The sequence below is a fragment of the Schistocerca piceifrons genome, chromosome 1 (genome assembly GCF_021461385.2).
Source record: "Schistocerca piceifrons isolate TAMUIC-IGC-003096 chromosome 1, iqSchPice1.1, whole genome shotgun sequence".
In the NCBI taxonomy this organism is placed as follows: Eukaryota; Metazoa; Arthropoda; class Insecta; order Orthoptera; family Acrididae; genus Schistocerca; species Schistocerca piceifrons.
The window spans coordinates 399,157,784-399,181,839 of NC_060138.1; the positions used below are offsets into that span (position 1 = coordinate 399,157,784).

The 24,056-nt window shown below is 40.3% G+C and overlaps 1 protein-coding gene across 1 annotated transcript in view; it reads left to right on the top strand.

Annotated features, from left to right (window-relative positions):
* The window catches only part of LOC124794210 (CLIP domain-containing serine protease HP8-like), a 75,340-nt gene that overhangs the window by 6,442 nt on the left and 44,842 nt on the right, over nucleotides 1–24,056 (top strand). Inside the window, exons 2-3 of the mRNA XM_047258080.1 lie at nucleotides 14,500–14,622; nucleotides 23,887–23,989. Of these exons, the coding sequence (XP_047114036.1) occupies nucleotides 14,500–14,622; nucleotides 23,887–23,989 (226 nt within the window). The remainder of the gene's footprint in view (nucleotides 1–14,499; nucleotides 14,623–23,886; nucleotides 23,990–24,056) is intronic.

Consider the following 24,056-nt stretch of genomic DNA (forward strand, 5'->3'; position numbering starts at 1 on the left):
TGTTGGCAGAATATGGAATAGGTGGGTTCAGGAGGGTAATACGGAACGCCGTGCTGGATCCCAGCGGCCTCGTATCACTAACAGTAGAGATGACAGGCACCTTGTCCGCATGGCTGTAACGGATCGTGCAGCCACGTCTCGATCCCTGAGTCAAAAGATGGGGATGTATACAAGACAATAACCTCTGCACGAACAGTTCGACGAGGTTTCCAGCAGCATGGAATATCAGCTCGGAGACCATGGCTGCGGTTACCCTTGACGCTGCATCACAGACAGGAGCGTCTACGATGGTGTACTCAATGACGAACCTGGGTGCACGAATGGCAAAACGTCATTTTTTCGGATGAATCCAGGTTCTGTTTACAGCATCATGATGGTCGCATCCGTGTTTGGCGACATCGTGGTGAACGCACATTGGAAGCGTGTATTCGTCATCGCCATACTGGCGTATCACCCGGCGTGATGGTATGGGGTGCCATTGGTTACACGTCTCGGTCACCTTTTGTTCGCATTGACGGCACTTTCAACAGTGGACGTTACATTTCAGATGTGTTACGACCCGTGGCTCCACCCTTCATTCGATCCCTGCGAAACCGTACATTTCAGCAGGATAATGCACGACCGCATGTTGCAGATCCTGTATGGGCCTTTCTGGATACAGAAAATGTTCGACTGCTGCCCTGGCCAGCACATTCTCCAGATCTCTCACCAATTGAAAACGTCTGGTCAATGGTGGCCTAGCAACTGGCTCGTCACAATACGCCAGTCACTTCTCTTGATGAACTGTGGTATCGTGTTGAAGCATGGGCAGCTGTACCTGTACACGCCATCCAAGCTCTGTTTGACTCAATGCCCAGGCGTATCAAGGCCGTTATCACGGCCAGAGGTGGTTGCACTGGGTACTGATTTCTCTGGATCTATGCACCCAAATTGCGTGAAAATGTAATCACATGTCAGTTCTAGTATAATATATTTGTCCAATGAATACCCGTTTATCATCTGCATTTCTTCTTGGTGTAGCAATTTTAATGGCCAGTAGTGTATATGTTGGACGGAAATTTCTTGCAGGTTTTGAACTTCATATAGAAAGCTTTTTCTTTTAAAATACTGTTTAATGCCATTAAGTTAGTTAGAAACCGCGTGTTACTGATCAACATAATTTCATAAACCCTTCTTTCTGAAACTAGTCTTGGTTTACTACTTATTTCTCTTTGTATCATCTAAAATGCAAACAAACATAGCCTCTGGTAATGTTTTCGTTGAAAAGTCATTAATGCAAAAACGTAAGGGCCCTAAGATGGAAGCTTGTGGGACACTACATGTAATTGGTTCGCATTCCTATGAAGATCAACACCGTATATCAGAACTCTTCGTTATTGACATCTTGTGTCCCATGCTAGAAACGGTGTGAACCATTTAAGAGAATTTTCTGCGGCACCAGGACCTAATTTATTTAAAGGCATGTTGTGAAACTGAAGCGATCCTTCCGGCTCGCCCACGGAAGTTCAGTGGTCACGGTCGGAATCAGCGCCGGGCGTCACTCGAGACAACTTTGCCTGCCGAAGACGTGTCCGCCAACTAAACTGCAACGCAGGCACCTTAAGAAGAATACCACATCTGCACACAGGAACGCATTTTCAGGCTCTTTTAAAGCTTAACGCACTGACAAATCAACTATATTGATCACACGTGATACAATCGAGACACTTTAATCAATCAGCTACGCCCCGCATAGCCCACGACTCACCGTCCGTCCTCGCGAGAAATGTGGACAGACTCTCGATTTAGGAAGCTCCACGAAATTGTCTTACATCCAGGCTTTCCTGTCAGTCGGACTCAGGATTAACTAACATGCAGGCAATTTCATTCGCGGTGTAAAACATTTGCCATTATAGAAAAATCACTCTATCTTAAAACAATGTAGTAGGCGCCAGTCACAACCCATTTAGAAGTATTACGGGAAGGCCGGCTCAGCATCTCGAAGCTGGACAAAGTCTCCTTCTACCGGATACCATCTGGGGCATTCACAACTGCCGACGACGCAGCCTGCCGACACGGACAGATAAAATTCTGGTCACGTATCACTTATTGTCTAATGAAGCAAGTGCTTTCTCAATCTACATGTAAGGAGCCTACTCAATATCAAAACCCTTTACAAATCCAGTGACTCTGACATTTTGTTATTCGTAATTAGAGGTTACTGGAAAACTATTATATTGACGATCCTAAGCATTTTGTGAGTGCTGACAAAAGTAGAAAAATAGGGAAGTTCGATGAAGTGTGATCAAACGAATCCCAGTGTACATTGGTATGGGATGTGTCCAGTCTTTGCATGTGTGACGGCCTGAATTCTGGTGCGGCACTTTCCGTGAGGTATCTGAATGTCTGTGGACGAATGACAGCTGATTCTTTCTCAAGAACCGAAACCAGAGAAGATGTGATGTTGAACGCTGGGATCTGTAGCGAATCCACGTTCTAACTCATCCCAAAGGTTTAGAAAAGATACCCAGTGTTGTTCAATTTTAGGAATGTCACCGTCTACAAACCACTGCCTCACATATGCTGCTTTATGACAGGGTGTATTGTCATAGTGATAGGCCTACAGCCTGTCATCGTCTCCGAACTGTTCCTCTGCTGTATGCAGCACACAAAGTTATGAAATGTGTTGGTATCCTTCCGCCTGAAGCGTCTTCTTTAGTCCAGAGGCGACTACTCCCTAGCCGCTACAGACACCCACAACCGTACCTCCATATCTCCGTGCTTCATTATTGGCACTACACTTAATGGCAGATTACCGCACGTTGTAGTACGTTTCATCAGCTCAAATCACTAGTTTCCAGTCATCCACTGTCGCCGTTTACAGTACCTCAAGCTCCGTGTTAGCGTGCACTTCAGAAATGTGTGTCTTATGAGGAGCTGCTCCACCACTGTACTCCACTGTTTGTAATTACCAACACACAATCATTGTGCAAGATGGACTGCTAATAGCTCTTCGGAACCTTTCTGTTGTTACTACTTCTCTCCTGACAACAAAATACTCTCCGCCTCCTTTTATAAGGAAAAGTCCGCCACTTGTGACACCTAGAGGTCAATTCTGCATTACATGCTTTTGACCAGACAGTATGTTCATTTTTTCACTTTCTTAGAAGGGGGCGCTCATTGTCGAGTCACGATGTATTGACTTTTACACTGAATCAGTTTCCGCCTATAGCTCCGAATGTAAAATAATCGTATTGTGATGAGATAAAAAAGATTTTTTTGGCGTCATTCAACATTTCGCCACCTTTCTCTTAAGTGCCAACATGGTGAATGTGTGACTGAACCGAGAGCTGAGGAATGGTGACTTTGTTAATTTACGTTCATAATATATTGTCACTGAGTAATTGTGTAACAGCTCTTGAAGTGAAAGTTTATTTTCTTCTATTTTTAGATCTGTTTTGTGTTTACTGACTTATACTGAATCCAAGATCCACAGCCAATGCCCATAATGTCGCTTATAGTTAAGAGGCTCCACCGTGCTGCTCTATAGAAGGTAGTATGTATCAAATTGGGCAATAGGGGGGGGGGGGGGGGGGCAGTGTCCGATGTTCGGAATGACGTCTCACCTGTTCAGTTATTTCAGTCGTTATGGAAACATATGCTGCAAATACAGGAAAACACAGGAGCTAAAGTTACCGCTGTAGCATCCGTAAGCGCAGTGCAGCAGCAGATTAAGAAACAAACGTTTCGCAAGCAATCGGACTGCTGCCTCACTGCGCAGCGCAGGTTCTGCCACGGAACGGCGCCTCTCGAGTAACCGCTGAAAATTCAACCAGCACAATTCCTTTGGCTTATGATAGTACTCACATTTGAATAATCAACGGTGAATCTGTTGCACATTAAAAAATAAGCAGTGAGAGATATACTGACACCCGCACCGACAAATAGTGCCAGTTTATTCTTGAGAGAAAAACGATGAGGAAAGACCAAAACTTTTGCCCAGATAGTTTTAAACCTACTTTCATCTCTAACTGAACTTATAGTCATTTTCACGTTTTTTTGCAAAAAAAGTAAAAGTCGCCAAGTTCGTTCAACACACGGGTCGATATTTCATGCACTATATGTTGAACAGACATCTGCCAGTTTGGGAACAAGTTTCCTTTTCTGCACTGTACTTCAGGCGCTGTTGACAACACAATGTCATAATATATAAATTTAATGTGAAGGAGACAGAAAGGAAAGGGAAAGGAAGGTACTGATGACATCAGCTGCATGTGGAATCAGCAGCGACGAGTGAAAATGTGTGCCGACCTGGGACAGAACCCAGGATCTGCTGCTTACTACTAGGCAGTCGCGTTGTCGCTGCGCCACCGGGCCAGTGTTTATAGCAAATGCGCGGACTGTCTCTGCACGCTCCTCGGCCAAGCCACATTCCCACCTAGAGTCATATGTTCAAAAGAACAGACACCACGCATTCGTATAATTGATACATCCCAATGGAGTATAAATCCATAACCATCAATGCAGATGCACATTTACGTTCAACCGCCACAGGGAATCTAAGATTAGCGAGCACGGCAGACATGGACTGGTACTACAGGTAAGCGGTGGCATTATGTGGGAATGTGGATCGGCCGAGGAGCGTGGCGAGATAGTTGGAGCATTTGCGATAAACACTGTGTCCTTGTGGCGCAGTGGTTAACGCAACTGCCTAGTAAGCAGAAGATCCCAGTTCATGTCCCGGTCTGGAACACATTTACATTCGTCGCCAGTTAATCACCGTAAAGTCCCGCGCTGCTGGTATCATCAGTACCTTTCTTTTCCTCTCCCCTCCTCCACATAATACGTATCACAGCTGCTAATTCCACGTGGTGTCTGTTCTTTCGGAAATTTTCGGACTTTTCCAAAAGAACAAAAACCTCGCACTCGTATAATTATGCCATAATCTGCACAATACATCAGCAACACATGTTACCAGGTTATAACTGCGTTCATATGGTCAGATGTAAAATCTTCTGATCTCACTTCCAATTGGCTGGGACTGGAGGAAAAATAAAAAAGAAATGAATGTAGAAACTCTCTCTTAATATGATGAGAATGCTACCAGGAGATTATTACTGCAGTTTTTACGCAGAACCTGAAACGTACAGCGATTTTTTTGGTACTTCTTGATCTGAACAGACATAAGCGTCGCATATTGATCAAAATAAATTTTGCTCCCTAGTGCAAAGTTAGGAAACGTGTTACTATAAATACAGATAATTCGTCCTAAGGTCAGACGAATCAATTTACGAAGCTTTGGACGAACTGCGGAACATTAACTTTAATGAAACACTTACGGAGCTAGCAAGATAATTTAGACACTTTATACATTTATCACTGCGTGAAGAGTTTGACAGAGCACTGAAAGACCTGAGTCGAAACAAGGCTCCCGGAGTAGACAATATTCCATTGGAACTACTGACGGCCGTGGGAGAGCCAGTCCTGACAAAACTCTACCATCTGGTGAGCAAGATGTATGAAACAGGCGAAATACCCTCAGACTTCAAGAAGAATATAATAATTCCAATCCCAAAGAAAGCAGGAGTTGACAGATGTGAAAATTACCGAACTATCAGCTTAATAAGTCACAGCTGCAAAATACTAACACGAATTCTTTACAGACGAATGGAAAAACTAGTAGAAGCCAACCTCGGGGAAGATCAGTTTGGATTCCGTAGAAACACTGGAACACGTGAGGCAATACTGACCTTACGACTTATCTTAGAAGAAAGATTAAGGAAAGGCAAACCTACGTTTCTAGCATTTGTAGACTTAGAGAAAGCTTTTGACAATGTTGACTGGAATACTCTCTTTCAAATTCTAAAGGTGGCAGGGGTAAAATACAGGGAGCGAAAGGCTATTTACAATTTGTACAGAAACCAGATGGCAGTTATAAGAATCGAGGGACATGAAAGGGAAGCAGTGGTTGGGAAGGGAGTAAGACAGGGTTGTAGCCTCTCCCCGATGTTGTTCAATCTGTATATTGAGCAAGCAGTAAAGGAAACAAAAGAAAAATTCGGAGTAGGTATTAAAATTCATGGAGAAGAAATAAAAACTTTGAGGTTCGCCGATGACATTGTAATTCTGTCAGAGACAGCAAAGGACTTGGAAGAGCAGTTGAATGGAATGGACAGTGTCTTGAAAGGAGGATATAAGATGAACATCAACAAAAGCAAAACAAGGATAATGGAATGTAGTCTAATTAAGTCGGGTGATGCTGAGGGAATTAGATTAGGAAATGAGGCACTTAAAGTAGTAAAGGAGTTTTGCTATTTGGGGAGCAAAATAACTGATGATGGTCGAAGTAGAGAGGATATAAAATGTAGGCTGGCAATGGCAAGGAAAGCGTTTCTGAAGAAGAGAAATTTGTTAACATCGAGTATAGATTTAAGTGTCAGGAAGTCATTTCTGAAAGTATTCGTATGGAGTGTAGCCATGTATGGAAGTGAAACATGGACGATAAATAGTTTAGACAAGAAGAGAATAGAAGCTTTCGAAATGTGGTGCTACAGAAGAATGCTGAAGATTAGATGGGTAGATCACATAACTAATGAGGAAGTATTGAATAGGATTGGGGAGAAGAGAAGTTTGTGGCACAACTTGACCAGAAGAAGGGATCGGTTGGTAGGACATGTTCTGAGGCATCAAGGGATCACCAATTTAGTATTGGAGGGCAGCGTGGAGGGTAAAAATCGTAGAGGGAGACCAAGAGATGAATACACTAAGCAGATTCAGAAGGATGTAGGTTGCAGTAGGTACTGGGAGATGAAAAAGCTTGCACAGGATAGAGTAGCATGGAGAGCTGCATCAAACCAGTCTCAGAACTGAAGACCACAACAACAACATACATTTATCATAAAATGTAAATTGTATTCACAGTTATGCAAATTCTTACCCAAAAAAGATAACAAAAAATCAAACTAAATCAGGAAAACGATATCCGGAATACCGTTTCTGCGTGTTACCACGTTGTAAGAAGCACTGAGACGAAATGATAGTGACTGTGGCCACGCAAGAACAACGTAGATAAAGGATAATCATTGGTGCAGTGTTAGTATAAAATAAAAAAAGTAATTTTGTAACGTCACAATCACTTTTTACTCACAAACTGGTCACCAGTCTTCGGTCCATAACCGTTATAAGAAGTGTAATAGGTCATTAGCTATATTTCGCATCCACACATTATGATAGATGGAGTGCTCGTATTCCCTGATATGGACACGTCACTACATAGTAAGTAACCGACAACTGGCTACCTCCTACAGTTAGTTACGTGTTATAACACTTGTAACGATTATAATTTCACTGGAAAACGGCAATCAATTAGTACCCAAAAGGTGACTATGGCGTCAAAAACAAATATTTCTTTCAATCTCAGCTCTGTTGTTTTAGTACAATAATCATAGCAAAAATAATCAGTAGTAGTACGCGGCAGCTAACATTATGTGGAATACGACAGTAATAGTGCTAACAGCACAAATATTCACTGGGTCCCAAAACATTTTCAAAAGCACACTAGTTCAAATTATGGAAGGAAGATAAGAAGGACGATCAGTTTCGAATGTATCTTCACGAACGAAGCCAGTAGAGATGGAGTCAGATCGGATTAGGGAAGGAAATCAGCTGTATATTTTTACAGGAGCTATCCTGGTATTTAACTTCAGCTGTTTAGGAAAAGAACGGGAAATCTACGTCTGAATGGCCAGATGGGTATTTGCTCGCGATTGCGTTCTGCACGCTCGCTCGGGGCCGCAAGTGTGCGTCAAGTCCGATGAAACAAAGCCAAAGCAGGAAACACGTTACATGGCATAATTAAAATATACTACTAGGCAAGGAATTTATCATCATCGTCTTCAGTACCAACTCCACTATTTATGGGCTTAGCCGTCCTGCATGCTCAGCCGTTTTCGTCTGGATAACGTGTTATATGGGAGTCTCAGGGAAAGAATTAGCTGATACCCTAGACAGGGAAGCGGTAACACGACCGACTTTGGTAATGGAGATAACGGACGCGGATTCGCGAGCACAGATGAACTTGCAGCCCATCAGAACTGGAGCAGGGATGTTAGGCTATTGCTCCTTCCAACAGACTGCGGGCCATGAAAGAGACCGTAGCTGTCTGGCATTCGTTCTTTCGTCGTCGAGGAAAGAGTCGACTGTCTTATGCCAGTTTCATATTAGTATACCTGTCTAATGATTTTACCCTGTGTAACGAGACTCTCCACAGTGGGACTGCGGTGCTACCCAAAAGGTGAATCAAATCGTGGTGGAATGCCCCCTCACCATACTGGATCTGAAGGGGAGAAGGTACCTTCTACCTCCGCCATGTTAAATTCACCGTTTTCAATGTACCTTTTCTGAGGAAGTGTTGACAGTAGAACACTGCATTGACTGGTTGGTTGATCTGGGGGGAGGAGACCAAACAGCGAGATCATCGGTCCCACAGGATTAGGAAAGGATGGTGAAGGAAGTCGGCCGTGTCATTTCAAAGGAACCATCCCGGCATTTGCCTGAGGCGATTTAGGAAATCACGGAAGACCTTAATCAAGATGACCGGACGCGTGTTTGAACCGTCGTCCTCCCGAATGCGAGTCCAGTGCGTTAACCACTACGCCACCTCGCTCGGTGGCACGCCGGAATTTTTTTCACATATGTTGTTGTTGTGGTCTTCAGTCCTGAGACTGGTTTGATGCACCTCTCCATGCTACTCTATCCTGTGCAAGCTTCTTCATCTCCCAGTACGTACTGCAACCTACATCCTTCTGAATCTGCTTAGTGTATTCATCTCTTGGTCTCCCCCTACGATTTTTACCCTCCACGCTGACCTCCAATGCTAAATTTGTGATCCCTTGATGCCTCAGAACATGTCCTACCAACCGATCCCTTCTTCTAGTCAAGTTGTGTCACAAACTTCTCTTCTCCCCAATCCTATTCAATACCTCCTCATTAGTTATGTGATCTACCTACCTTATCTTCAGCATTCTTCTGTAGCACCACATTTCGAAAGCTTCTATTCTCTTCTTGTCCTAACTAGTTATCGTCCATGTTTCACTTCCATACATGGCTACACCCCATACAAATACTTTCAGAAACGACTTCCTGACACTTAAATCTATACTCGACGTTAACAAATTTCTCTTCTTCAGAAACGATTTCCTTGCCATTGCCAGTCTACATTTTATATCCTCTCTACATCGACCATCATCAGTTATTTTACTCCCTAAATAGCAAAACTCCTTTACTACTTTAAGTGTCTCATTTCCCAATTTAATTCCCTCAGCATCACCCGATTTAATTTGTCTACATTCCATTATCCATGTTTTGCTTTTGTTGATGTTCATCTTATATCCTCCTTTCAAGACACTGTCCATTCCGTTCAACTGCTCTTCCAAGTCCTTTGCTGTCTCTGACAGAATTACAATGTCATCGGCGAACCTTAAAGTTTTTACTTCTTCTCCATGAATTTTAATACCTACTCCAAATTTTTATTTTGTTTCCTTTACTGCTTGCTCAATACACAGATTGAATAACGTCGGGGAGAGGCTACAACCCTGTCTCACTCCCTTCCCAACCACTGCTTCCCTTTCATGCCCCTCGACTCTTATAACTGCCACCTGGTTTCTGTACAAATTGTAAATAGCCTTTCGCTCCCTGTATTTTACCCCTGCCACCTTCAGAATTTGAAAGAGAGTATTCCAGTTAACATTGTCAAAAGCTTTCTCTAAGTCTACAAATGCTAGAAACGTAGGTTTGCCTTTTCTTAATCTTTCGTCTAAGATAAGTCGTAAGGTTAGTATTGCCTCACGTGTTCCAACATTTCTACGGAATCCAAACTGATCTTCCCCGAGGTCCGCTTCTACCAGTTTTTCCATTCGTCTGTAAAGAATTCGCGTTAGTATTTTGCAGCCATGACTTATTAAACTGATAGTTCGGAAATTTTCACATCTGTCAACACCTGCTTTCTTTGGGATTGGAATTATTATATTCTTCTTGAAGTCTGACGGTATTTCGCCTGTCTTATACATCTTGCTCACCAGATGGTAGAGTTTTGTCATGACTGGCTCTCCCAAGGCCATCAGTAGTTCTAATGGAATGTTGTCTACTCCCGGGGCCTTGTTTCGACTCAGGTCTTTCAGTGCTCTGTCAAACTCTTCACGCAGTATCTTATCTCCCATTTCGTCTTCATCTACATCCTCTTCCATTTCCATAATATTGTCCTCAAGTACATTGCCCTCGTATAAACCCTCTATATACTCCTTCTAACTTTCTGCCTTCCCTTCTTTGCTTAGAACTGGGTTGCCATCTGAGCTCTTGATATTCATACAGTTGGTTCTCTTCTCTCCAAAGGTCTCTTTAATTTTCCTGTAGGCAGTATCTATCTTACCCCTAGTGAGACAAGCCTCTACATCCTTACATTTGTCCTCTAGCCATCCCTGCTCAGCCATTTTGCACTTCCTGTCGATCTCATTTTTGAGACGTTTGTATTCCTTTTTGCCTGCTTCATTTACTGCATTTTTATATTTTCTCCTTTCATCAATTAAATTCAATATTTCTTCTGTTACCGAAGGATTTCTATTAGCCCTCGTCTTTTTACCTACTTGATCGTCTGCTGCCTTCACTACTTCATCCCTCAGAGCTACCCATTCTTCTTCTACTGTATTTATTTCCCCCATTCCTGTCAATTGTTCCCTTATGCTTTCCCTGAAACTCTCTACAACCTCTGGTTCTTTCAGTTTATCCAGGTCCCATCTCCTAAAATTCCCGCCTTTTTGCAGTTTCTTCAGTTTCAATCTGCAGTTCATAACCAGTAGATTGTGGTCAGAATCCACAACTGCCCCTGGAAATGTCTTACAATTTAAAACCTAGTTCCTAAATCTCTGTCTTACCATTATGTAATCTATTTGATACCTTTTAGTATCTCCAGGATTCTTCCAGGTATACAATCTTCTTTCATGATTATTGAACCAAGTGTTAGTTATAATTAAGTTATGCTCTCTGCAAAATTCTACAAGGCGGCTTCCTCTTTCATTTCTTCCCCCCAATCCATATTCACCTACTATGTTTCCTTCTCTCCCTTTTCCTACTGACGAATTCCAGTCACCCATGACTATTAAATTTTCGTCTCCCTTCACTACCTGAATAATTTCTTTTATCTCGTCATACATTTCATCAATTTCTTCATCATCTGCAGAGCTAGTTGGCATATAAACTTGTACTACTGTAGTAGGCATGGGGTTTGTGTTTATCTTGGCCACAATAATGCGTTCACTATGCTGTTTGTAGTAGCTAACCCGCACTCCTATTTTTTTATTCATTATTAAACCTACTCCTGCATAACCCCTATTTGATTTTGTATTTATAACCCTGTAATCACCTGACCAAAAGTCTTGTTCCTCCTGCCACCGGACTTCACTAATTCCCACTATATCTAACTGTAACCTATCCATTTCCATTTTTAAATTTTCTATCCTACCTGCCCGATTAAGGGATCTGACATTCCACCCTCCGATCCATAGAATGCCAGTTTTCTTTCTCCTGATAACGACGCCCTCTTGAGTAGTCCCCGCCCGGAGATCCGAATGGGGGACTATTTTACCTCCGGAATATTTTACCCAAGAGGACGCCATCATCATTTAATCATACAGTAAAGCTGCATGTCCTTGGGAAAAAATACGGCTGTAGTTTCCCCTTGCTTTCAGCCGTTCGCAGTACCAGCACAGCAAGGCCGTTTTGGTTAATGTTACAAAGCCAGATCAGTCAATCATCCAGACTGTTGCCCCTGCAACTACTGAAAAGGCTGCTGCCCCTCTTCAGGAACCACATGTTTGTCTGGCCTCTCAACAGATACCCCTCCGTTGTGGTTGCACCTACGGTACGACCATCTGTATCGCTGAGGCACGCAAGCCTCCCCACCAACGGCAAGGTCCATGGTTCATGGAGGGAGGTATGCGAGTATAAAAGTATTTTCGACCAAAACCATAGTTAAACGTCGTGAATGTCGGTTTAAATGGCAGTTTCCAGAATGAGGCGCACCCACTTTTGCTCTGTGACCTCTCTTGCTATGATCTTTGAGTTATTATCCTTGCGGATTTTTTTCCATTGCTTTGAGCATCCAGCAATTGGCAAAATGTTTTCCTGTCTTGCATTCAGTTGTTTCCTACAGTGTGTTTTTTGATTCTGATTCTGACCTCCAAAGTTTTCAAGAAAAAGTTTGAAGGTTATGGAAAAAAGAAAATAATGAATATAAACATTATAAATACACTAGAAGTTGATAATCATTTACCTAGTAACAGTGTAAGTTACGTCATACTACTACTTCAGTGAGTACAGAATCATATGGAAGTGCTTCTACTCACAACTCTTCTATGAGGAATCTGTTTTACTGCCCTTCTACATATAGAGATGGCGCAGAACACTCAGAAACCGGTAGCAGAAATGTTATATGGGATAACAACGTGTTTTCAGAAGCTGTAAGTTCGTTTTTAAAATGTGAACAAAGCAGGAACGTACTGAAGGCACTGTAACTGCAAAAATATTTTAAACTTAGCGTAATTTTTGTTCTATTTTCCTTAATGTGCCTCTTCTCTGAAATCATTCATCCCAGAGCAATGAAACTCTAATAGTCAATTGTCTCAATACAAGTGCCCGAAATACGTTTTTTAGCTTTCTAGCTAAATAATTATGGACCCCATCATCTTTTTTATTTTATACATTTACCCAAAAAAGGGACATTATCAAAACATTTTTCAACATTTCAGATTTAATATATTATTCTTAAAATGGTAGCTTGTTAGGAAATAGTGTAAATAGATAGATTATATAGTGGTAAGACAGAGATTTAGGAACCAGGTTTTAAATTGTAAGACATTTCCAGGGGCAGATGTGGACTCTGACCACAATCTACTGGTTATGAACTGCAGATTGAAACTGAAGAAACTGCGAAAAGCTTACACACTACCTAACTAAAATTATCCTAAGGACAAACACACACACCCATGCCCGAGGGAGAACTCGAACAAACGCCGGGACAAGCCGCACAGTTCATGACTGCAGCGTCCAGGACCGCTCGGCTAATCTCGCGCGGCGAGTGGTGATTACCTTTGAGACTGCACGTGGAGAGATGTCTTTAACGTGACAAAGACGCCATTATCAAAACCTCACAGAATTTGCATGAGGCCGTGTAATAGGGCTGCGGGAACCTGGATGTTCCTTCTGCGATATTGCAGGTAGACTTGGCAGGAAATATAGCCATTGTACATGACTACTGGCAGCGGTGGTCACGAGAATGTACGATCGCAAGATTAGGCTCCGGATGGCCACATGGCACTACCGACAGTGTAGAGTTGTAGATCATCGTGTTCGGTGTATGGTGCTGACCCATCTGCAGTAACAGTTTGAACAGCAATTGGTACCACAGTGACAAAGAACTGTTGTAAATCGGATACTTCAACGACAGCTCCGAGCCAGAAGCTCTATAGCGTACATTCCACTGACCCCAAATCACCGCCATTTGTAACTTCAGTGGTGTCAATCCAGCCCTCATTAGAGGGCAGGGTGGAGAGGACTGTTTGTTTTCTGATGAAAGCTGGTTCTGCTTCGGTACCAGTGATAGTCGTATGTTAGTCAGAAGGAGACTAGTTGAGGACCTGCAACCAACCAGTCTGCATGCTAGACACAATGGACCACCACTTGGGGTTATGGTCTGGTGTGCTATTTCATATGATAGGGGAAGTTCTTCCTTGGTGATCCCACGCACACTGATTGCAAATTTGTACGTCAATCTGGTGACTCGACCTGCTGTACTGCCATTCATGAACAGCAGTGCAGGGGGTGCTGTCCAACATGATACGTTCGCCCACATACTGCGGTTGTAACACAACATGTTCTGCAGAGTGTTGACGTGTTGCCTTGCCTCCTCGACCACAAGACCTGTCTCCAATCGAACACATATGAGTCATCATCGGACGACACCAACGTCATCAACAAGCAGCATTAAGTCCCAGTATTGGCCGACCAAATGTAACAGCCACGGTACTGCAGCCCACAAACTGACATCTGGCGCCTGTACAACACAATGCAGGCACGTTTTGATGCTTGCATTCAATAATCTGGTAGTTACAGCGGTTATTAATGCACCAGCATTTCACATTAATTGCAGACAAATGTATTCGAGAAAATTCATTATTGTGCAATATTTTTTGGTGTTGCGATTTTTTCCGTTGGTGTAATAATATGGTCTATATTGCGCATTTGTTCAAAATTAAGTCTGAACACAACAGGAGTTGCCTGTGTGCGGGCCTACTTACCGAATGCGCACTAAACAGAACCAACATAAAGGAAAAGCAACTTAGCTATAGTGCCTTATCTTCTTATGCTGTTCTGCTAATTCTGTTTGCTGCTCTTCCGAAATTGTAGCTTGTAACTGTGTACAGATGTCAACCTGGGTGTTTAGTGCTGACTGCTCCTGTTGCTCCGCAGAATCTTCCCGCCGCGCGCAGCGTCAGGAGTGCGAGATGACCGTCCTTGCGGACCGCATCTACGGCGGCGACAGGGCCACCATCGGTCAGTATCCGTGGCTCGCCCTGCTGCAGTACCGTTCACGTGAGTACCAGCACACTATATTCTGCTACCTCGCTGACTTCACTGCAATCGCTTCTTGAAATACATGCCGATATTTATGGTTCACTTGGGCACCGTTATTACGTTGTTGAAGCATTTTACGCTGAAGAACCAAAGAAACTGGTACATCAGACTAATATCGTGCAGGGCCCCACGAGCACGCAGAAGTGCCGCAACACGACTTGACTAATGTCTGAATTGGTGCTCGAGGGAACAGACATCACGAATCCTGCCGGGCTGTCCATAAATTCGTAGAGTGCGAGGGGGTGGAGATCGCTTCTGAACAGCACGTTGCAGGGCATCCCAGATATGCTCAATAATGTTTGTGTCTGGGGAGTTTGGTGGCCAGCGCAAATGTTTAAACTCAAAAGAGTGTTCCTGGAGCCACTCTGTAGCAATTCTTGACCTTTCAGATGTCGCATTGTCCTGTTGGAATTGCTCAAGTCTGTCGGGATGCACAATGGGCATGTATGGATGCAGGTGATTAGACAGGATGCTTACGTAAGTGTCACCTGTCAGTCTTATCTAGACGTATCAGGGGCCCCATTTCACTCCAACAGCACATACTCCACACCTTTACAGAGCCTCCACCAGCTTCAACAGTCCCCTGCTGACACACAGGGTCCATGGATTCATGAGGTTGTCTCCATACCCGTACACGTCCATCTGTTCGATACAATTTGAAATGAGACTCGTCCGACTGTGGATATTATAAACATTTAATAAATTAATTCATCTTTTGTCATTTTTAACAGTATCACAAGACAAACTATGTGCTGTAAAATACCATGATGGATGGAATTTACTAGATTTTATACAAGTACCTCTAAAATTTTCAGAAATATCTGCTAGTATTAAAACAATAGATTTATTGTATAATTTTGCACATTTGTCTAAGTTTTAAATATTGAATTTTTCCCAAACAAGTTTTGCATGATTTAATCTTCACCAGAAATGTTTTTTTAGTCAAGTCTAGAACAAAAATATTCTTTATTAGGTAATTTTTATTCTTTTAATTTTTCTTTACAATTCGTATATTCATAACATCTTTTTTAATCATTAAAACTAGTTATTCATCTTTAAAATATTTTTATGCTTCTCTAAATTGTTCTGTTGCAAGATTTTTAGATAATTTATCAATGCTCAAGGTCACAAATTTAAATTTATCTAAACATCTTAATCGTAATCCATCTTCAACATCTTTACTGAATGAAATATGTTATTGTTCATTATTTGGAATAGCATTAATGTCTTGATTATCTACAGTTAATTTGTTGATAAGCAAATGAACATCGTAATTTGCTGCATTGTCAATATAAACTGCAATAAAATTAGGATTTTGATAATAACAATTAAAATCAACATGTACAGTTCCTTGATATTGTCCTTTTAAATAATAATTACCTCCTACTTTTTTCCTCTTTTGTAAATTGTTCTTCACAAATAAAACAATTTTCTGAATTTATAAATTTATTTTATCTTCTTTTGTCATTATCATTGGAATATTTCTATCATATAATTTTGTAACTTCTCTAGGTTCTTGTTTCAACGTTTCAATGACTTTTTTTTGCTGTACCTTTACCAGTATATGTTACAGGCTCTTTGTAGTCATCATTAGAATATTTAACATACTAATTAAATGAAAAATGGAATATGTTTTTGATATTTATTAATACAAGCTTTCCCAGCATTTGCTTTACAAGTGTTAACATCCTTTAAAAGATGTACAAAATGTGAATAAATTATAACAGTTAGTTGTAATGAATTATTATATTTTCCAAATTCAATTTTTTCACCTTCTACAGCCATATCTATTTTTACTTCTTTATGTTATTTACAGTTGTTGTCATGATTGTCTATCACAAGGATAAATTTTTCCATTGTGTTCATTTGTTTGTGAACTAATTAATCTAGGTAAATTTTTTACCCCACAATAATGTGAATTATTTTTATCTCAAATTAAAAGAAGATTAATATGTTTTTCTTGTTTACTTTTTGTATGGTTAAGACAATGTACAATAAATTTTTCATCATTTGCATAAACATTAATTGAAACATTCTGACTTCTTTTTAAGTTTTGGAACATTTGATAACTGAACTGCGAAGTGAATTTTCTCTTTTTCAAAAATTTCATCCAATTCTAATCCAATATTTTTATAATTTTTAACTTTTTCAACAAGATCATCTTCTGGACATAAAGCTGATTTTAAAAGAAAGAAAATATTTCTGATCTGTACTTTTTCACATTAATTACAGCTTCTTTATCTTTAATTTTTTTCATAAAACGATATATGATGAACTTAAAATTTGATTGTGTCTATTAACACTTAATTCTAAATAATTTGTATAAAATAAAGACCAACCAGTTTTTTTATTTGCATTTCTTCAATTTCAGTCAATAGTAAAATCACTGATCTTTGACAATGATCTTCTAAATTAGCTGTTCTTTTTAAAACTTTGTAACTTGTTTTAAAATTAAATTCTTATATTTTGTCTTGTCTTTTAAAATAACAATTATTCTAATGACAATTGTTCATTCTATTAAAATATTCTTAAATTTAGTGGTTACCTGTTGTTTAATTTGATTAAAAAATTCTTACTGTTCAACAAGATTATTGACAGTACTAATTTGGTGAGTTGTTTTTCTAGATTTAAAGGCAGAATCTTTTCAATTCATTCATTTAGGTGATTTAAAAAATAATCATCTATAAAATTCTGATAGTTTTTTTCGTTAGATTTCTTGGTATTTATCTATAAGAAGTTGTTATAATAATTCTCATTATCATTATTATTAATATTACCCTGAGGTCTACTGATAAGATCAATTAATTGTTGTTTATTAACTTTAGAATAATTTTTTTAATTTTTTGTTATACAGTTTTGATGACTTTCTTTCAAAGCTTTTTTATTCATATCTTTTCATTGTAAGAATTGTCCTCATATCTTCCAATACTAGCTATTAATTGTTTTTCATTAAGTTTTCCAGTATTTTTTAAGTTTTTTTGTTTTTGAGATTCCATAATGTTTGTTTAAAGATAATTTATTCAATTCGTTATCATTATTATTAATATTGTGAACAGGATTTATAAATTTATTTTATCTTCTTGTGTCATTATCATTGGAATATTTCTATCCTATAATTCAGGAAGCTCTCTAGGTTCTTGTTTTAACATTTCAATGACTTTTTTTGCTGTTTTTTATAGTCATCATTAGAATATTTAAGATAGAAATTAAATGAAAAATGGAATATGTTTTTGATATTTATTAATACAAGCTTTATTAAGCTTAGAATAATTTTTTAATGTTCTCATTTTAAAAATTGTTCAAAGTTCTTTTATGTTTTTATACCTTAGTTCTCTCTTCTTCATTTCTTTCATACTAAAATAACCAATAAATTCCCTTTGATCTTGTCTAGTTACATTTGAATAAACTTCCACTTACAACTTTTTTTCTAAACCAGCATAACTATATTTTTCTTTACAATAATTTTATAATTTTTGAATAGCTGAACTTTGGAATATATTTTGTCTTGATTTTATTTTATAGAAAAAATTTAACTTCTTATGAAGTTGAAATGTTTATAGGTGAAATGTACCTTTGAATTTTTAATTAAAATTTCAATCAATGATATAGGTAGCTGAGGTTTGGGAGAGTTTATTTATACAGAGAAAAATTTATTCCTTTTTGTATAAATGAAAATTTGGTTTGTGGATGCAGATAAACATGATCTTGAAGAGCCTATTTATAAAGAAAAATGTATTAGATTTTTATTTTTTAAATAAATGAAAATTTCATAGACAGTCTTGGAGAACCTATTTATAAAGAAAAAATTATTAGATTTTTATTTATTAAATAAAAAATTTGGTTCATGGATATAGAAACATTTTTAAGTGCACGAAACAACAACACTAAAATCTTGGTTCATATCGAGACATTTTCTAAAAATGTTCTCTTTGGCCCAGCTCTCTCATAAATATGCTACTAGTACGCCACTTTGCTTGGTAGTCAGTTGAAAATAAACCATCTACACATTTTAAAAATTACAGAGAGGTGGCAAAAATCATGGAATATTTCCTAATATTGTGTTGGATCTACTTTTGCCCAGCATGTTCCACTATCTACATCTACATGAATACCCTGCAAATCTCATTTAAGTTCCAGCATAGGGTTTGTTGAACCACCTTCACAATTCTATATTGTTCCAATCTCATATAGTGCGTGTGAAGAACGAACACCTGTATCTTTCTGTGTGAGCTCTGATTTCCCTTGTTTCCTCATGGTGATCATTTCGCCATACATAAATTGGTGTCAACAAAATATTTTCGCATTCAGCAATTTCGTGAGAAGATTCCGCCGTAACGAAAAACGCATTTGTTTTATTTACGTCCGCCCCAAATCCTATATCATTTCAGTGACATTCTCTCCCCTATTTCGCGATAATGCAAAATGTGCTGTCCTTCTTTCAACTTTTTCGATGTGCTCTGTTAATCCTATCTGGTAAGGATCCTGCAACACACAGCAGTATTCTAAAAGAGGAAGGACAAGCATAGTGTAAGCTGTCTCTTTAGTAGATCTGTTACATTTTCTAAGTGTCTTGCCAATAAAACGCTGCCTTTGATTAGCCTTCCCCACAACAGTTCCATTATCTTCCTTCCAATTTAAATTATTCGTAATTGTAATTCCTAGGTATTCAGTTGAATTTACAGCCTTTAGATTTGAGTGATTTATCGAATAACTGAAGTTTATTCCTTTTAACACTCATGTGGATGACCTCACACTTTTCGTTATTTTGGGTCAATTTCCAATTTTCGCACCATACCTATATCTTTTCTAAATCGTTTTGCATTTTGTTTTGATCTTGTGATGACTTTACTAGTGGATAAACGACAGCGTCATCTGCAAACAACCTAAAATGGCTGCTCAGATTGTCTCCCAAATCGTTTATATAGATAAGGAATAGCAAAGGGCCTATAACACTACCTTGGGTAACGCCAGAAATCACTTCTGTGTTAACCGATGACTTTTCGTCAGTTACTACGAACTGTGACCTTCCTGACAGGAAATCACGAATCCAGTCACATAACTGAGACGATACTCAATAAGTACGCAATTTGACTATAAGTCGCTTCTGTTGTACAATGTCAAAAGTCTTCTGGAAATATATAAATATGAAATCCATTTGAAATCCCTTGTCAGTAGCACTCAACATTTCATGTGTGTAAAGAACTAGTTGTGTTTCACAAGAACGATGTTTTCTAAATCCGTGTTGACTGTTTGTCAATAGGCCGTTTCCTTCGAAGTAATTCATAATGTTCGAACACAATATATGTTCCAAAATCCTGCAGCATATCGACGTTAATATTGTGGACCTGTAATTTAGTGTATTACTCCCAATACCTTTCTTCAATATTAGCGTGACCTGTGAAACTTTCCAGTCTTTGGGTACGCATCTTCCGTCAAGCGAACGGTTATATATGATTGTTAAGTGTGGAGCTATTTCATCAGCATATTCTGAAAGCAACCTAATTAGTATACAGTGTGGACCCGAAGTCTTGCTTTTGTTAAGTGATTTAAATTGCTTCACTACTCCGAGGATATCTACTTCAGTTTTACTCATGTTGGCAACTGTTCTTGATTCGAATTCTGGAGTATTTACTTCATCTTCTTTTGTGAAGACATTTCGGAAGGCTGTGTTTAGTAACTCTGCTTTGGTAGCACTGTCTTCTGTAGTATCTGCATTGCTATCGCGCAGAGAATTCATTGAAGTTTCTTACCACTGGTATACTTCACATACGACCAGAATCTCTGTGGATTTCTGCCAGGTTTCGAGACAAAGTTTCGTTGTGAAAGCAATTATAAGCATCTCGCATTGAAGTACGAGCTTCTGTAAAAGATCAACTGTCTTGGAGAATTTGCATGTGTTTCAATTTGGAATGTTTTTTTCGTGACATGTACTCAAGAAGCCGTTGAAAGTCCCCTGTAGAAGTATTGAGCGATGCTGCCTTTATAGCACTCCATAAGCGTTCATAGCTGTCCATAAGTGCGAAATAACTACTGAAGCAGGGTTTTGTGCAAGAACTGACCTCTTGATTTTTCCCATAAATGTTCAGTGGGATTCATGTCGGGCAATCTGGGTGGCCAAACCTTTCGCTCGAGTTGTCTAAAATGTTCTTCAAACCAAACACGAAAAATTGTGCCCCCATTACGTTGCATATTGTCACCCACAAAACAAAACTTTCTTCGTTGTCTGAGAACATATCGTCCATGAAGGGCGGAAAATAGTCTCCAAGTAGCCAAACATCCAGAGGACACAATCCGTTCCTTGTAAACACAGCCCACACCATTATGCCATTATGGAGCCACCACCAGATTGCACGGTGCCTTGTTGAAAAGTTGAACCCATAGCTTCGTGGGGTCTGTGGCACACATGTACCCTCTCCATCAGCTCTTACCGCCTGAAATCAGGACTCATCTGATCAGGCTACAGTTCTCGAGTCGTCTAGGATCCAACCGACATGGCGACGAGCCCAGGACAGGCGCTGCAAGCGATGTCGTGCTATTAGCAAAGATACCCGAGCCAGTCGTCTGCTGCCATATCCCGTTAACGCCAAACTTCGTCTCACTGTCCTAACAGTTACGTTTGTTGTACGTCACACATTGGTTTCTGCGGTTATTTTACGTAGTGTTGATTGTCTGTTAGCACTGGCAACTCTAAACATACGCTGCTGCTCTCGGTCGCTAAGTGAAGGCCGTCGGTTACTGCATTGACCGTGATAAGAGGTAATGCCTGAAATGTGGTATTGTAAGGACTCTCATGGCGCTGTGGATCACGGAATATTGTATTCCCTAACGATTTCAAAACTCGTGTCCACCTCTGTACCGCAGTGGTAGCGCTACCGCCTCCCACGCAACGGGGCCCGGTTTCGATTCCCGGCAAGGGCCTGTGTGTTGTGTGTCCTGCATAATAATTTTCATCATCATTGACATCCAAGTCGCCGAAGTGGCGTCAACTAAAAAGACTTGCAATACGGCTGCCGAACCCCGAAGGGGATATCCCGGCCAATAAATGCCATATGATCATTTTAGTTTTTCTAAAATGGTATGAACTATGCGTCTATCTCCAACTACCACTCCGCATTCATAGTCTGTTAATTTCCACCGTGCGGCCATGATCACGTCAGAAACCTTTGCACATGAATCTCCTGGGTACAAATGCCAGCTCCGCCAATGCATTGTACTAATGAGTATAAATAGTTTGCGCGATCGTGACTAATAGAAGATTATTTACAAGAACCTATAATTTAAAAAAATAATTTAATTGCGTAACCGAAACGCAATTGAACCCTTTTGTTTCTATCCACCAGAAAATTACATTTACCCCTTATGGAGTAATTAGCCCAGATTGGGAACACTCTCACAATGTCGGAAGTAGATATTCTTAATAACTCGCTTATTTCAGTGATTTTTTTCATTAATTGCACATGTATGTTTAGGAGTACTAAAATAATACTATATTCGAAAGAAACAAAATTTATTTTAAGCTTTGTCTGCCTTAATAGTTGTTCATAGTAGTCAGATTCCCTGATACAATTTGCATGTTAGCCGCGTATTCCGGGCTGGAATTCCGTACTGTGTAGCTGTGTACTGTGTATGCTGGCTTTTAATAAACTGAAAATGTCGTTTGTACGAATCGACTGGAATACAGTCGACCGAAGGTTTTAACCACTTGAAGTGGCTGGACACCCAGGAAGATTTTTGTCGCCTATATTTATCCGTTCTTAAGAAATCTTTTCGAATGTATTTCAGCCTGCTATTATTGTTTTCTTGCAAATTATTTACATTCATTGTGTGTCATTTTATTTATATTTATTCTATTTGACCAAAAGTATCCGGCCACCAGAATATAGCGCGGAACTGACCGCTAGATGTCACGAGAGGCGGACCCGTCAATGTAAAACAAGGCGACGAGTTTTGTGTTGTCGCTAAAGAAGCAATAACAACGGAATGGATCAGTCGAAAAAGCTGAGTGACTTCTAACGTGGACTACTCATTACATGTCACTTGAGTAAGAAATCCATCAGGGGTACTTCAACCTTTTTAAATCGGCCCAATTCGATTGTTGGTGATGTGACTGTGAAATGAAAACACGAAGGAACAAATACAGGTAAAGCACCACCAGAGAGGCCCACGTGTTATGGGCCCGAATCGTCGACAATGTGGAGCGTGGCTGTAAATAGTTGGATGAATTCAGTGGAAGGAATCACTCGTGAGTTGCAAAATGCTACCAGCAGTCCAGTTAACACAACAACTGTGCATAGGGAGGTAAAAAGAATGAGGTGAAATGGTCGAGCTGCTCCTCGTAAGCCAGACATTTCGGTGGTCAGTGCTAAGCGACACTTTAGGTGGTGTAAATAGCAAGGCCACTGGACAGTGGACTGAACTGGAAACGAGTAATTTGCGGTGCTAAATCACGCTGTACCTGTGGCAATCAGATGGGGTTTGAGCTTGGCAGATGTCTCGAGAACGTTACCTGCCTCCATTTGTAGCGCCAGCTGTGCAGTGCGGATGAGGTGTTATTAGTTTTTTTCTTCGTTAGGTTATGGTCCCTTATTGTGCTTAACAAAGCGCTAAATGCGGAAGGGTAAGAAATCATGTTACAGTACTGTGTTCTGTGTACGGTGAAGGAACAGTTCGGAGACGATGACTGTTTGTACTTGCATGACGGTGTACCCCCGCATGAAGCAGTATCTGCGAGGCAGTGGTTTGTGTAAGCAACGTTCTGAAATGGACAGGCATGCCTGGAGTCCCAATTTGAACACAGCGAAACACCTTTGGAATGAGTAAGCGTGTCGACTTTGCTCAAGACCCCAGCGTCCAACACCTTCTCCTGTTTCAGCTCTTGTGGAAGAATCACCTGCCATTCCTTCACAGACATTCATACAACTCACTGAACGAGTCCCGAGCAGAGTCAAGCCGTCATGAAAGCGAAGAGTGAAAACACTCCTTACTAATGTCCACTAATAAGTGTCTGGATACTTCTGATCAGTTATGCTGTGAATATTATTTCCTTAGGTTCATAAGAAATTAATATTTCCATTTGTAACACGCACGCGCAAGTAGCCTCTATTAACTGTTACACATTTACACGATTGACAACTACAAATCGTTTCATTGCCGGTAACGGTATTGTTTACTGCGGGCAGCAGTGACAGTGGCCTCACTGTGTATGTTGTGTTGTGTTACCAGCTGAAGGGGAGCTGGCGTTCCTGTGCGGCGGCGCGCTGGTCAGCCCGCGCTACGTGCTCACCGCCGCCCACTGCCTCCAGAGGAAGCCCTCCGGCGGCACCCTGTGAGTACCACCTCACGTCACCGCACCACATCTCTCTGCCCGCAGCCGTATCTACAATTGCAATGAA